The 15797-nt window shown below is 45.4% G+C and overlaps 1 protein-coding gene across 3 annotated transcripts in view; it reads left to right on the top strand.

Moving 5' to 3' along the window:
• ACVR1 (activin A receptor type 1) overlaps positions 1–15797 on the top strand; it is a 125041-nt gene that overhangs the window by 67076 nt on the left and 42168 nt on the right. For all 3 annotated transcript variants that reach the window (XM_041773518.1, XM_041773521.1, XM_041773520.1), the window contains one exon: positions 1705–1778. In XM_041773518.1, the coding sequence (XP_041629452.1) occupies positions 1712–1778 (67 nt within the window). In that variant the 5' untranslated portion in view covers positions 1705–1711. The remainder of the gene's footprint in view (positions 1–1704; positions 1779–15797) is intronic.

The raw sequence follows: 15797 nt of genomic DNA, 5'->3' as shown, positions 1-15797 counted from the left end.
AGCCACCCAGGCACCCCGATGTATTTATTGAGAGTGAGGAGGGGGATAGGGAAAATCTCTAGCAGACTCCATGCTGAGCGTGGGGCACATTGGTCGAGAGGCTTGTCCCATGACCCATGAGATCATGACCAGAGCTGAAATCATGGGTTGGTTGTTCAACCAACCCAGCCATCCAGGTGCCCCTCAAGTATTTTTTAATTTTCAATTTGGGGATCGTGCTTCCTGTCAGATTGAAGTGAATGTTAACTGCTTTTTTTCCCCCCTTAATGAAGTGATCAACAAAGAACCAGTAGGAACAGAGATAACCAGCTCCACCATTTGTGGAGCTTATTTGCTCCACAAAGCACCATTTGCTTATTCTTTCAGGTGCTTTCATTAATAATATATCCAATCTGTAGTTTCTTTAATGGCTTTAGAACACTTGCAATTTGGGGAGGGCTTGTTTTATAACATTTTATTTTATTTTATTTTTTATTTTTTAAAGAATTCATTCATTCATTCATTCATTCATAAGAGACACACAGAGAAAGGCAGAGACATAGAGGGAGAAGCAGGCTCTCTGTGGGGAGCTTGATGTGAGACTCGATCTCAGGACCTTGGAATCACGCCCAGAGCCAAAGGCAGATGCTCAGCCACTGAGCCACCCAGGTGCCCCTCATAACATTTTTAAATCAATCCTCAAAAGTGTAGTACATGGCTGTACTCTAAGCAAACCATGTCCACCTTTTTAGTAACTCCTACTCTTTCTAGAAGACACTTCCTGAACTAGACAGTCTTAGGAACTGAGAACACACCAAACAAAGGCTCAAGTTATTTATTGCTCTATTCGATTAAAACATTTTTTATCAGATGCAACTTTCAGTACATACAGCCGCTGACTTACGGTGGTTTGGTTTAATGATTTTTTTTTTATCAAAACATTTGGTGTGAAAGTAATAAATATTCAATAGAAACCATACTTCAGATTTTGATCTTTGACCTTCGGATCCTTTCCTGGGTTAGCGATGTGTGGTACAACCCTCCCTCTTGACACTGGGAGTGGCAGCCAGCTGTGGCTCCCAGTCAGGCACGGGATCACAAGGGTGAACAACCGATACACTGACTGCCATTCTGTACCCAGACAACCATTCTGTGTTTCACTTTTTGTAGGTGTTTTTGTTTTTTGGGGTTTTTTTTTTTTTTGGTTGTCCTTGTTATTCCCCTTTTGGGCTGTGTGATGATACTCCACTTCTAGTTCTTTTAAAGGAGAAGTAAGGTTCAGACGCAGTAATTTGGCTTGAATTATTCAGTCACTTAATCTTTAACATGATGCTACAACAGTTTATTCATGCTTCTCAGAGTTTTTAAATTTAGTGCCAATTTTGCATTTCATAGGCTCAGATAAAATTCCAAACTTAAAATTCTTTGAGAATGCTTAGCCTTATAGCTGAGAATTTTCCACATCCCTATTGAGTTCTCTGTGAAAGGGTCATCACCTTAGAGTGGCCACCAGTAGGAGATAAATCTGATTGACTCCTTAAGATCGTTTGCTTAGATCTATGTAAAGGGTATATGTTTAAATTTAGCAAGAAATAAGGCGACATATGTGAGGGGGATTTGTAAGAAGGCCTTGAATGGCAGTTTGAAGATAGTATGCTTAATTTAATTTGTCATCCTGCAGTTAAGTTTTTTGTTGTACTTATATTTCTTATTTTTCCTCCACAGTTGTACAATGGTAGATGGAGTGATGATGCTTCCTGTGCTAATGATGATCGCCTTCCCTTCCCCTAGTATGGAAGGTAAGTGGCTCCCAGCTATTTGGAGTAGGCTAAGTTCCTGCGGATTGACTGGCTCTCTGTAAACAAGTTTGTTCTTAATCTTATCACACTCAGTACTCCTCCGTTCTCCCCCTTTGTGAAGACTTTATTTATTTAATTATATTTTTTTAAAGGTTTTATTTATTTGAAAGGGAGAGACAGAAACAGCGAGAGAGCATGAACAGGAAGGCAGAGGGAGAAGCAGGTGCCCCGCTGAGCAGGGAGCCCAGTGCAGCGCTCCATCCCAGGACCCTGGGATCATGACCTGAGCTGAAGGCAGATGCTCAACCAACTGAGCCCCCCAGGTGCCCCAAGGCTCCTTTTTTAAAGTCATGTTTTTGGTTCACAGCAAAATTGAGAGGAAGGTACAGAGAGTTTTCATACCCTTTGCCCCCACACATGTAGAACCTCTCCCGTTACCAACATCCCCCACCAAAGTGGTACATTTATTATAATTGATGGACCTACATTGACACATTATTATCACCCAAGTCCGTAGTTTGCATTAGGGTTCACTCTGGGTGTTGTGTATTCTGTGGGTTTGGACAGGTGTATGATGACATGTATCCACCATTATAGTATCATTCAGAGTATCTTATTGTCCTAAAAATTCTCTGTGTTCCACGTGTTCATCCCTTCCCTCCACCCTCCTTACCATAGCAACCACTGATCTTTCTACTGCCTCTATAGTTTTGTGTTTCCTAGAAAGTTATATAGTTGGAATTATGAAGTATGTAGTCTTTTTAGATTGGCTTTCATTTATTAATAGGCATTTAAGTTTTCTCCATGTCTTTTCATGCATTGATGGCTCAGTTCTTTTAGCACTGAATAATATTTCATTGTCTGTATGTACCACAATTTATCCATTGACCTACTGAAGGAACATATTGGATGCTTCCAGGTTTTGGCAATTATGAATAAATTTGCTATAAACATCCATGTGCAGGTTGTCTGTGGACTTCAGTTTTCATCTCCTTTGGGTAAACGCTAAGGCTTGTGACTACTGGCTGTTATAGTACAGTATGTTTAGTTTTGTAAGAAACTTCTAAATTATCTTCCTAAGGGGCTGGACCATTTGCATTTCCACCAACAATGAATGAGAGCTCCTGTTGCTTCACAATCTCACCAGCGTGTGATGTTGTCAGTGTTCTGGGTTTTAGCCACTCTGATAGGTGTGTAGTGGTGTCTCATTGCTGTTTTAGTTTACATTTTCCTGATGACATCTGATATGGAGCATTTTTTCATATGCTTATTTGCATATGCATATGCTTATCTATATGTCTTTTTTGGTGAGGTGTCTATTAAGATCTTTGACCCTTTTGTCAATCAGGTTGTGCGTTTCCTTATTTTTGAGCTTTAAGGGTTCTTCGTATATTTTGAATAAACATGTGTCTTTTGCACATACTTTCTCCCATTGTGACTCACCCTCTTATTCTCTTTCGTTGTCTTTCACAGAGCAGAAGTTTTTAATTTTAAGAAAGTCCCGCTTATTAATTATTTCTTTCATGGATTGTGCCTCTAGAAAGTTATTGCTGTACCCAAGGTCATTTGGGTTTCTATTATGCTATCTAATAATATTACGTGACATAATATTACGTAATTGGCTTTACACTGAGTTTCTATTGGATAGTGCTATTATAATCAATTTAGGTATCCACAGTCTAGAGTTTGCTCTAAGCAGTTTTGTTAAAAAACATTTTAATAATGCTTTTAGTGCCAAGAAGATATAAAATAAGGATCCCATGTGGTAAAAGAATTGGAGGTGTTTAAACCAGAGGAGGGATTGGGTCTAAGTTGTAGGAATTAATAAGAATTGAGTTGGAAAAATTTGATGGGTTAATAGTGGTTCTCACCTGGGGTTTATTTTACTCCCCAAGGAACATTTGACAATATCTGGAGATAAAACAGGCAGGTTTCTAGGATTTTTCCTCCTCTGTGTAATCACTAAGCACTATGATGAGTAGAAAAACATCTACAGAAGGTGGCGGAATAAAGTCTCTCCAAATTTCATTCCCTTCCCTAGGTAGGGTACCAGTTCTGTGTGATATTAAGCAGTTCCATTTGGTTTCATTTGATATCATGGGTGGAGCTGTGGTTGTGGGCATGATTGAAAAGAAAGAGAATGGATGACAAATTGAGGTGGAAATGCGGTACAAATTGAGATGGAGAAATTGAGAAAGAATGGAGAGGAGAGAAGGGGAAAAGGACATTTATGAATCAATATTAACAACCATGCCATTGGTTGTTTTTTCCTGCTTTTAGCTCTTAAGCTGCACAAAGAATCCAGCAAATGACCCTCTAATGTCACAGTGAAGATTATGTAATGAAGCAAGTCAGTCTGGCTGAAGTGGAAATGGATTGCCACTAAAGTTTTGCTGTTTAATATACCACCACCACTAGCATGTTTACAAGGAAGGAAAAGGACACATCATCCTCTACTTGCAATAACTATTTTTTCCCCCTTAAACCAGAATATCCAGAGTGCTACAGCCTAGAGTACTCTAATCATAATAACAGTTGCCGTAGTCCTGTCTTCCCTCTATGACTCAACTCCTTGGTAACTGTCAATAGCATGTTCTATGAAAAGACTCTTTGTTTTTGTATATTTACTAGGAATTAAAAAAAAAAAACACTGAGAATCCCTAATTGTAATACACAATAATATATTCAACATTAGTCATAGAGCAAATGTGAAGTACAAAATACTTAACCAAAAGAGGTAAATAATAGGGTAGACAACTAAAACCTTTATACTAGCCCCAAAGATGGTCTAGTGCAGACCTTTAGACTACCAAGTTTAAAAGAAAGTAGCCCATGTTTGATGTTTGCAGAGTAGTTATGGGACCTTATTGATTGTGCTTCAGTGAAGCTAAGTGGTATTATCGGGGCATAAATAAGAAAGTCATAGAGATTTTGTTCTAGTATATTTTGTTGAGTAATGTACTCTTTTTAGTTAGTTGGAAAAAATAAAAAATAAAAGCAAGCAAGACTTCTTCCCCTTTGTCTCCCAAATCATATGCATCATTTCCTGAAATCCTCATGATTACTCTAATGAGATAGGCTTTTGGGAGATGAGCCTTTGAATTGTTTAAAACTCCTGCTTGAGGTTACACAGCCAACAAAAGGTACCACATACTTTAAGAGATGGTGTTCAAGAGTTTCAATCATTATCCATCCTCTTCAAAATTTGGCTTCTTTTGGCAGGGGGTACCTTAAATTAGCTATATCCACATCCACATTATGTCTGGTGCATCTAGAATCCAGCTCAGTCCAGTCTGAGAGCTGAGATGAGAGCTTGTAATAGCAAATGATCAGGCTCCTTCACCTGGGTTTGTGTTTTTTTATTTCTCATCTTTCACACCAGTATTCATTTTTCATGTTCATTATATATACACAATTCTAGCTGCAGCAAGAGTTTTATTTGCTCTTACTGAGAAGAGCACTTGAGTCCTAATTATCCGTATATCCTTCCTTTCCCTTCCCATTAATAAAACTAATCATGCTCTAATATTGCTGTTACGCCACTGGGGAGAAGTCCATTTTTGTTTCAGAACCTACATGTTTGGCTTCCCCTTTGTCCCTGAGAGCATTTGCAGGTGACGTCCATGACACAAATACTTAAAATGGAATATTGCTTCAGAAATATTTCTAAGCTAAGATGACCCACATTTTATCAAATTTACGAGCCATAGTTTGATTTGATTGTAGCAACGAGGGCTGGCCTTGTGCAGAGTTTTGTTGTAAGAGATTTTGGCCTGTCCTAGAGAAGATGGCCAAGTTCTAAATTAAGTGGGCTGACTTGATTTTACTCTTTCCAAAACCACCACCACTCAGACTTTCCACCCCAATTACCCAATGAGGGAAGGAAGGGGCTAACTTCAATAGACTTTTTGTTAGGGTCCACAAAGGTGCCCCTCTTTGCCACTGTGGGAGAAGAATAGAATAAGCCTTTCTTTGAATTTCTCATTATTGAAGATTCAGGAAGTTCTTGAAGGGGTTGAAAGAATGAATGTAAGAGAAATGTCTCTATTAAATTTGTTGCTCTCATTTCACATTACTATAATTTGTCCCTTTTGTTCAGAATAAAATCTTTTTACCAACACATCATCAAATGAGAGACTCTTTGGGGAGAGAGATGAGAAATACCGAGCTATTGGCTGCTCACTACTAGGACCTAAACTGTAAATATCTGATGGAGCTGCACCCTTTGAAGATACTGCTTCTTTGTTGTCAGATTTTCTTATCTAACAGGATGGTGGTGTATTAGTTGATGTAAGGTGAACTATGACAAAGCTTCCATTTAGCTTTTACTTCTTGGGGAACGTTTGTTTTGGCTGTGGTTAGTTAAACTAAAGCCACACCAGCCCTCCACCCCCACCCCCCAGTGGACATTTTAAAACATTCACATTCAGTGCATTTATATGAGAGATGGGTAGTGTCAGTAGGGTGTGGAGAATCTAAAAATTCAATCTAAGTCAAATATTGAACAGATACGAAAAATCTAAGACCTACGCTCGATAAATGATTTCCTTGTGGTCAGCAGTGAGAGGGCAGTGCAGTTGCTTCTAGGCTTCTCTTTCATGAAGACAGGTCTCAAGAAGGAGAAGATGGATCCCATCTTCTCTTTATGGAACGACTAGTGAAGCAGGAGATTTGTAGGTGTGTCATATATGCAACTTTTGCTCTTGGGAAGAAATAACCACCATGGAAGACAAGACACAATAAAAAATGACTTTGCAATTCCCTGAACACTGTTAAGCGGCCTCGCACTTCCTTCTGCAGCCCAGCGTGACCTCAGGCGAGCTTCCATGGATAATGATTATACGCAGTCGTCATAATTACTCAGAACTCCTGTCAGTTCCAAGATCATGTAAGACACAGGGTGGGGTGACTTTCAAACTTTTCACTGTGACTCACAGTGAGAAACATTTTAGAGTCGGACCCACACGCATCTGAAACAAAAAAAGTCATGAAAAAAACAGTAGTCACTCTTAAGGTGTTTAATGTACTCCCATGTTACTCCCCCCCCCCCCCCCATTCTGTTTGGCTTTATTTTTTTAAAAAGAAAGCGAGAGACCTGGTCTGGTCTTGAACCACTAAATCGATTTCCTGACCCAGGAATGGGTGGTAGCCCAGCGGTTCAGAGAAGGAGTCCACAGTGTGTCCCCGAGCTCGGGTGGTGGCCCAGTGGTTCAGAGAAGGCGCCCACGCTGTGTCCCCGAGCTCGCGGCCCCGTGACCTCTGCCGCCCTGGGTGAGTGCCCGGGCCGCTGCCGGTGGGGCCTGCAGCAGCGCTGGCTCGGACCTCGTGTGTTTTCCACAAGGTCATGAAGCCTGCCCCCCGCCCCCTCCCCGTTCTCCGGAGGTCTGACAGGGAGAGGGAGGTGCAGGTGTGTGCCCCGCAGCCGGGCACTGAGGCTGCAGCGCTGCTCCCTGCTTGGTGGCCTCCGGGCTCCGAGCGGGGACATGCGGGGACATGGGTGTGAGCCTGGGGCGGAGAGGGAGACGGGGGTAGGAGGCGCAGGGAAATTGCTCTTGGGAAGGAGGAGGTGATGATCCCCCCAAACAGGACAGAGTGAACATCCCCCCGTAACCGGCGGTGACCCGTGTAGGCCTCTGCGGCCCTCGCCCCCCACTGAGCCCCCACCGAGCCACCCCGGGGCACCTTGAGGCCACCCCCAGAGACTGGGGTTCCGTGGTGGTGCAGTGCCAGGTGCAGTGCCAGGTGCCGTGCAGGGTCAGGCAGTCGCGGCTTCTCTGGGGCTTGGCCCCGGCCAAGGGGTCATGACTCACGGTGTCAGTCATGCAGAGCGGGGTGACGTTTGGCAGGGCAGATGGGGTTGCTGGTCGAGGGGTGTCCTCTGAACGGGGCAGGCCCTGGCCTTTCTCAGGACACACGCCGGGCATCTCCCCGCTCCGCCCGGGTGTCGGTGTGTGTGGGTCACCTGGCCGGCCGGGCTGTGCCCACAGTGGCGATGGAGACCGCGGGCGGCGGGTGGCGGTGGTGGGTGGCCGGCTGTGGGGGGCCTGCCCTGGGCAGCGTCACTCCTGCGGCAGGCCTGGCCGTGGGTGCTCCGGGGGCACTTGGCAGTGAGCGGCTTGTCCCGTGGGCTGCGGGCACAGCCAGTGTGATGCAGAGGAGTCCCCGGGACGACTGGCCTGTCCCGAGGGGATGGCGGCAGCACATCTTCCAAAGACTTTTTTGTGGGTTTGGGAGGAGAACCCGCTGTAGCCCCGCGGTACCCCGTGGGTGAGCAGGGGGAGCTGGTGGGCGCCGTGATGTCGGCGGGGTGGGAGCGTCACGTTGTCAGGGAGCCCCGTCTAGCTGCCCAAGGCCAGGGTTTTGCCGGTGCTGGGGTGCAACAGGAAGGGCCTCCTATCCTCCTGGGCTGGGATTGGGGACCACGGGCCAGGGAGCCCAGCAGGATCGACACATAATGCAGCGGAGGAAGCACTGGGAAAGACTTGGGGCGCGGGGAAGGGCCTCCCCCAGAGAAGCGGTGGCTGGGGTTGGAGGACACCACCTGGGCCGTCCCAGTCTGGCCAGGGCAGCTGTAAGAAGGGGGATGGGTTAGGACTAAAGGTCCTGCTGGCCTGGCCGTCCTGCCGTCCTGAGCTGGTTGCCTCCTATCCTGGGGGCAGTGAGGGCTACCAAAAGGTGAAGGAGGGGCAGTTGGTGTGTTTTCAGAGTTGTATGGTGGACGTGGACCACAGGGTATGGCAAACGGTAAGTGGATGAGGCAAACCAGCCGTGCCGGGCTGCTGGGGTGGTGCACAGGCCTGCCGGTTGTATTTTTGGAGCTGTCCCAACTATAGCAACGTAAGGGTGGCAACAAAACGAAAACAAAACCGTAGCTCCGAGAGGGGACCTTGGTGATTATTGTTCACAAATAACAATAACTGGAGAGGCAAATAATAATCTAATAATAATTCAGCCGCTACTTTTATTATTACGAAAACAGGAGCCTGAACTGCTGACTTTTCTAGCAACTTTTGCAGGACATTTAAATCCCTCTTGCTGGCCCTTTGTTCCTGTGTTGCCATGGAGTGTCAATAAGCCCGGCTCAGAATAACCCAGGCAGTGACATGCGAGGTAGGGCTTGCTCGCTGGCATGTCTGCTGGCCAGGTTACACTGTCTTCATTGCTCCCGTCTTGGGAGGAGCACCGGGCAGCTGGCTCCCTGGCAGCTGGGCAAGGTGTGTGTCTCTTGGCTGCCTGGAGTTTGAAACGCAACCCAGACTGGCCTGCGTACGGAGCATGTGCGGCTCCCGATTGAGCCGATAGCAACTGAAAATAGCTCACGGAGCACCTGTCCCTTGTACACCAGCCCCTGGCCGACTGCCATTTAGGACAGTGAGGACTCACTTTGGTGGGTCGGTGGGGGGCTGAGTGGACTTCAGTGGTTCCTAGGAAGGTCTTGGGACCCGTGACCTTGGCTTAAGAGGACGAAAAGAGGTAGCAGCCTCTTCTGAGCAGTTCCCTTTGGCACTTCTGGGGCTGGTGGCTGGTCACAGGGGCTGCAGGACGTACAGTACGAGCTGAAGACTCTGTACGGTGCTCTTTGCCCAGCCACGCTGTGGTCCAGGAGACCGAGAGGTAGATGTTTTCTCGTGGAGGTAATAGCTTTCCTGAAAAACTCCTGGAAGGTAGATATCCGTGGTTTGTACTCGCTCAGTTTTAGGATGGGGAGGCCTTGAGTTAAACTGTTTGGTTTGGTTTTCTATCTGCCCTTTAATCGCCCATGACTGTCACTAGATCACTTCTACCCAGTGTCTCTTTGCTAAATGATTCTTGCTCAGTGGTCCAAATGTGGGCATGGAATAGAATCACAGCATGTTACAGGGCTCTCTTCCCCCTTGGGACTCCTTCCATTTCCTTCTGGGCTTTCATCTCTTCAGCGGGCTTGCCGTTGTTGGGCACAGTTGGCATGTCAGTGTGGATGGAAGCGGGCTCTGGAAGGAAATACTTCTGAAATGACTGGTGGTATTATAGCTACTATTTAAAAGTGACCCTTCGTAGATACTTGGGTTATCTTTAGGCTGTCAGTGCTCTGCAGCTACAGGAGCCAGTGGGAGTCTGTGGAAACTCTGGCCTGTTGCTTTCGCCTTAGTGTGTGTTTAGATATTCTTGCTCCCCAGCCAGTGGCCTCGTGACACATCTCAGATTTAGCTGCCTTTTTTCTGCCAAGGTCCGAGATGATTGTGGAAGTAGGATCGGTGTGCTGTGCCATAGAGATTGGGGGGTGGGGTGGGGGAGGGAACGAGTGTTTGCAAAACCAGCTCTGGGTCACAGCACTCTCAAAAAATGCTTGGTTTCTACCTTGAGTGTAGGTACCTGGAGCCTTTTCTGCGGGCTCAGGGGTAAAAAAGAATAAGCTCACAATGACCCAGACTCAACTATGTCATGGTGACGGTAGGATCCTTTAGTCTATGACTAATAAGCCAATCTTCTTAAGTGTTGAATTTGGGAATTAGTGCATTCTTATGGACCATATTAATTAGATTGATAGGAGAAAGGAGATATACAAAGCAAAGATCAAGTTAAAGGTTGGAATTCAGTCCCAATTCATGGGATTGAAGGCATGGGATTCCTCTCGTAATGAACCTTGCATAGCCTTCTGGACCTGGTAGGGCCTTAGGGCATGAATTGGGAAATCCGGGGATAGAGAAGTAGCAGTATCAGAGGCCTGATCATTGCCCCAGTTTTTTACCCTTGGATATCCAGATCTCTTGGGCTCCATCCAGGCTGGACAGAAAATAGTCTAGAGAGCACCTTGATCCCTCTGTGGTTTTCCTGGGGTGGGGTAGGGTAGGGAGCTAGAGGGGAGGAATTTAACTAATTCTGGACATTTTTACCTTTGGCTTTGGGAGCTGCGATGCCTGGAGGCTGGCATTCTAAGACTGTTGTTCAACAAATTGTAGCCCTGCCCATCTTCTGAGGGATTTATCTCTGTGGTTTGAAAGCTTCCAGAAAGGCTGTGGGGTGTGGTAGTGGTTTGCTGCTGGTAAGTAGAGCCAAGATTGGCAACCTTGAAGGCCCAGTCACTGGTAGGGCACAGAAGGGCAAATAGAGGTGGGAGCCTGGTGTCGAAGCCACCCTGTAGTTCCTTCTCCACTGTCCTATCCCACGTAGAGCCCTTGGTTGAGGTTTCCTACCACCAGAATTTTTAATACAGAGCCTGGCTAGGAAACCTTCACTGGAGCAAGCCACATGCTCCCCAGTTAGCCGGTGGAGCGTTGAGAGACAACCACATGAGTCAGGCACACGTCTTCCCACACTGTGAACAGACCTTCCAGTCTCAACATTGGCTAGATGGGACTACATCGCTGGTTCTCTTCAAATCTAAACAAGGAATGGCTTCTCTGAATTGGTTATTTTAAAAAAAGATTTTATTTATTTATTTGTCAGAGAGAGAGCGAGAGAGAGTGAGAGAGAGAGAGCGAGCGAGCGCGAGAGTCTGAGCAGAAGGAGTGACAGGCTCCCTGCTGTGCAAGGAACCCGCTGCGGGACTCGATCCCAGGACCCCTGGCATCATGACCTGAGCTGAAGGCAGACACTTAACCTACTGAGCTACCCAGGCGTCCCTCCTGAAATGCACCCGGTCTTTTTCTCTTCACCCCCAGACTGTGGTACTGTTACTCTTCCTGTAAGTGGAACTTTGCTCAGACCCGGGCACTGTCCGTATATGGGGTGGGGATGTTTTCTGGTCTTTAAAAGAATTCCTTAGTAGGTAATTCCCATTAGGCCTTGTAATCATTTCTTTCTCTGAAGCAGAGATTCAAGAAGTTTGAAGACACGATGAAGAAAGGGGTCATTATTTTCCCCCTATTAAAGAGTTGCTTCATAGACATGGTGTAAGTGTGAAAGCCGTGTCTTTGCTACGTTCTGGGAATCATAAAAAGCATGGAAAAGACAGACTGATATTGTCTTAGGTCAATACCCGACAATGTTCTTTCACTTGTTAGTCACTTAAACACAGACCAAGTTTTTGGCTTTGAAATGGAAGGTGTGGTTGCTGGAATAGGGCTTAATTTACAGGGATTATTTCAGAGACAAGGAGTCAGCCCAGACACAAAATAAACAGATGGCACTTTTTTTTTCCCCTCTCAGCTTCAGCAGTTCAAATGCAGGATGACTTGGGAATCCTTATCACCTTGAGCAAAGCAAGGAAGGGAAAATGATGTAATTCACTCTTCCCCACTCCCTGCTGAAAACGCCATTACTTTCACCGAGAGGAGAAAAGTGGCAGCAAAAACCAGGGGCATCTTTTTCACTGCCGAGCAGGCAAGTCCCGCATGACCCCCCTCACGTGGCTGGAGTCAAGGCGCTTACTTTGTATTGATCGTTCTGGTCACCTGAGCATCGTAGTAGCCCAGAGTCCTCACATCAGCCATCTAAGGAAGGACCATTCCTGAAAGCCCTGCTGTTCTATTAATGTATTAAATAATGTCTTGTTTTTAGGGACTTTTGTATTTTACCTCTTTCTTCTAACAGACAAACAGGCAAACAGAACACCTACTGCACCACAACAAGTATTAATTTTCTACACTTGTAAGCCGGAGTAGGTGAACAGATGTGACGCTATGGTGAGCTCCTCTACGAAGAAGTGGTTTGCACAGACATGCTGGCTCAGTGACTAAGCCTTGCCTTAAGATCTCTGCTGACATTTAAAGACTTTATAGGCTCAGTCTGCTCTGAAAACCAGCATCATGTCTCTTCCCACCTCTAAATCCTTTCTGTGAATTCATTCTGAAGCAAATATTCATCAGGCTGGTACTCCTGTCAATTACTGAGGCAGGTGGGGGGGCAGGGATATACCAGTGGGCGGAATAGGCTTAGTTCCTACCCTCATGGTACTCCTAGTCGAGAGGAAAGACATGCTCATTCAGTAGCCGGACAGATACACGCATGTGAGTGTATGCAGGTGGGTCCTACTTGAAATTTGAGGGTATTAACAAAGGTTTCTCCAAGGGGGAAGTGAGTGTGAATACATAAATGGGGAGTCAGCAGGGAGGGAGCTAATAAGCTTTACCTGTGGGGGAAATTCTGTACCTAAAGGACCTGACATCCTGGAGCAAGAGAGGCCTTCTGACAACGGAGGCGTGGTGAGGGCAGCCTAAAGAGGTGGGGATCAGCTCTACCAGGACTTGTGGCCACATTAACCCATTTCAACAATCATGGAAGGCAGAGAGGACTACATCTCAATGGGGATGCCATCTACTCAGTTCCAGAATGCTGGAGGTTAGGGCATATTTGTAGCTATTGTCATTTTCAAAATCTTGGGAATCATGAAATCATGTTTTGTTGTTGTTATTCTAATGTATATGTGATCTCCTATTCGATCTTTCTTAACTCCTGGAATATGTTTTCTTCTTGGCTTTACAACTTTGCAGGGTATGGGCTTCTCTGATCAGAAAACAAACAAACAAACCCAAAAAAGCAGTGATTTGGGTTCCCTGTCTGAGTGTTTTATAATGAGACCATTTAGACTCTTGGGGTATTGTCTTCCTAAGCATATAGCTTGCCTTCTTGTCAGACCATCAAATGTCTTTCCCTGGGCGTTCCAGACTGACCTTTGTGTTTCTGTCTTAGGAGCAGGCTTCTGGCAGTGATACCTGGCATTGCAAAATCCATCCCTGAGCCTTTGTTTAATGCCAGAGATCTCAAATGCTTTCTGATTCTGGAGAAGTGCCAAGCTGCACTTATGGATTAGGAGGCCATGGGAGGACTCCCCCCACCCCCATATCTAATAAGCCTAATAGAAGCTGTCATTTCAAATGAATGAATCATTTATACTGTTGGAAGGAGTCCAGGGATGTTTGGGGTTCCCTTTTTAGCCTATCAGGTTCTGAGCTATATGACTTTTGTAAGAATAGTGTAGTAGTGTAGTCACCACATTGCTACTTGTGCTGCTTTGCGGTGAGTTTCTGAGAAATTCAAGTCTGTTCCTTTTGCTGATCTCTGGGGTCATGGCTGCAGACTGGTTTACTGGGGGCATTTTCTCATTTGTCTTTTGTGTCAGACTTCAGTGGGAAATATGAGGTTTTGTGCACCATTTAGATTGATAATCAGCTTAAATGCTTTCAAGTATTCTGGAGTACGTGACTAAGAATGTGGATGATGAACCCATAGTGTTGTGGTAAGATTTCTTAAGTCCCCCCTAAAACGTTGATGTGAATACTTTTACTCTGAGCTACAGGGTGATGTGAAACTGTGGACATTCTTAAAAAGTCCACAGTGCTCTTTGCTCTGCCTTTTCTTGTGATGGTCTATGGTTAGGTGATGAGAGCAGTTGTGTCCAGAAGTGAGCAGAGCATCGCCCAGAACAAGAAAGGTCTTTTAAAAGATTTGAGATTCTGAGCCTGTGCCTCTGGTTGTAGCGCCAGCCCGCAGTCCTCCCAGGACTGGCTGGGAGTGGAGGACTCCCCGCTCCTCCCAGTCTGTTCACAGGGACTTGGTTCTGGTGATACAGAGGGCATACGGTGCCAGCCATAACACTGAGTAATACTGGGAGGTGCCTCTTAGAACAAACAATGTGGGTGAGCTTCACAGAGAGGGAATACCTCTGGCTTGACATTTAAATTACTGAATTATTTAAATGAGTGTCAATTAGGTGGAGTAGACTTGCTGCTTTCTGCCAGGGCACTTCCTAGTTATTTGCACAGGCAAGTGTAAAATACTTCATGTCAGATACGGCGCTTCCTGTCTGTGTTGTCGAAAGTCACAGAAGGTGACTGTCCAGGCCTCGGTGTACCTCAGTACGTACTGAATTCACATCAGTGTCTGAGAGATTACACTCCTACCCCGGGCCCTACAAGGGATTTTGTGATAATTCTTGCATCCTGTGTGCCCCCCAGCCCCACTCCAAATAAAGTATCACAGGCCCACACATGTTATGGTTATTCCTAAATTTTTGATCAGACTAAAAGAGTGAGTCACAGCCATTTTGGGGCCTGCTGTGTGCTCTTAGAATTGTGGATGTTAAGATCTGAAAATGTTACCACCTTGCTTTTAACCTTCCTGGTTGACTTAGTAATCCGGGCTCAGAAATCTTTCTGGCATCTCTTCGACTAATCCACACATGTCGAATGAAACTGCCAAAGTGGCAGTTCATGAGTGTGTGTGTGCCTGCAGGCATGTGTGTGCTGCGTGTGGTCATTCTGATATACTTAGAATTGGGGGTCTTCATTCATCTTTGGTGGTATATAAAAAAATCGATTCATGAAGGGCTCTGCTAATTAGTTATATGGAAATGTACAAATTAGGAAGGTTGAATGTTGGTGAGAAGCAAAATTGGAAGTGAAGCTGTGAAGGTTTTGTATTTTTTCCATTAGCTAACCCCTGGACTGAGCTCATGGGCCCTCAGAGCAGAGATTAATTTAATATCACATATCATTAATAACCATCTTTCTCCTCCTTTTTTCTTTTTCTTGATTGTGGAGGTGAGAATATGAAAACTCTAGTTTTTGACACCTTAAAAAGAATGACCTATTTAAAAGTAGTCAACTCGTGGCCATCTGTATACAACTAGGGGAAGAATATAAAGATTCAAGGAGAGTGTTTAATAAATGAATGAATCCCTTTGACTTAGTTTATGATCCCCACAGGATAAGCTCTGATTACAGTTTATGACCCGCGATGCCGGTGTGCGCTGCATAGTTGGGTGTGGTGAGTTGACTTTTACTGAAGATGGTATTTACTTGAAGGTGCTCAGTGCTGGCAAAATTCTTTCAGTTACATTCCAAACATCTGTCAGACTGTCCCCACATCCTGTCAAAAGATAGGGACCTTGGAAGGGCAGTCCACACCTTCTGTCTGTGGAGCAGGGGTTCAGTTTGGACTCTGGCTTTTTATTTATTTATTTATTGTTGGTTTGTTTGTTTGTTTATTTATTTATTTTTAAGGAGGTTCTACCCCCTACTTGGGGCTTAAACTCGTGACCCCAAGATCAAGAGTTGCACGTTCCACCACTGAGCCAGCCAGGCACCGCAAGGGCTCTAA

Source organism: Vulpes lagopus, chromosome 11 (assembly GCF_018345385.1).
Source record: "Vulpes lagopus strain Blue_001 chromosome 11, ASM1834538v1, whole genome shotgun sequence".
Classification (NCBI taxonomy): domain Eukaryota; kingdom Metazoa; phylum Chordata; class Mammalia; order Carnivora; family Canidae; genus Vulpes; species Vulpes lagopus.
This window is presented reverse-complemented; position numbering and strand designations above follow the sequence as displayed.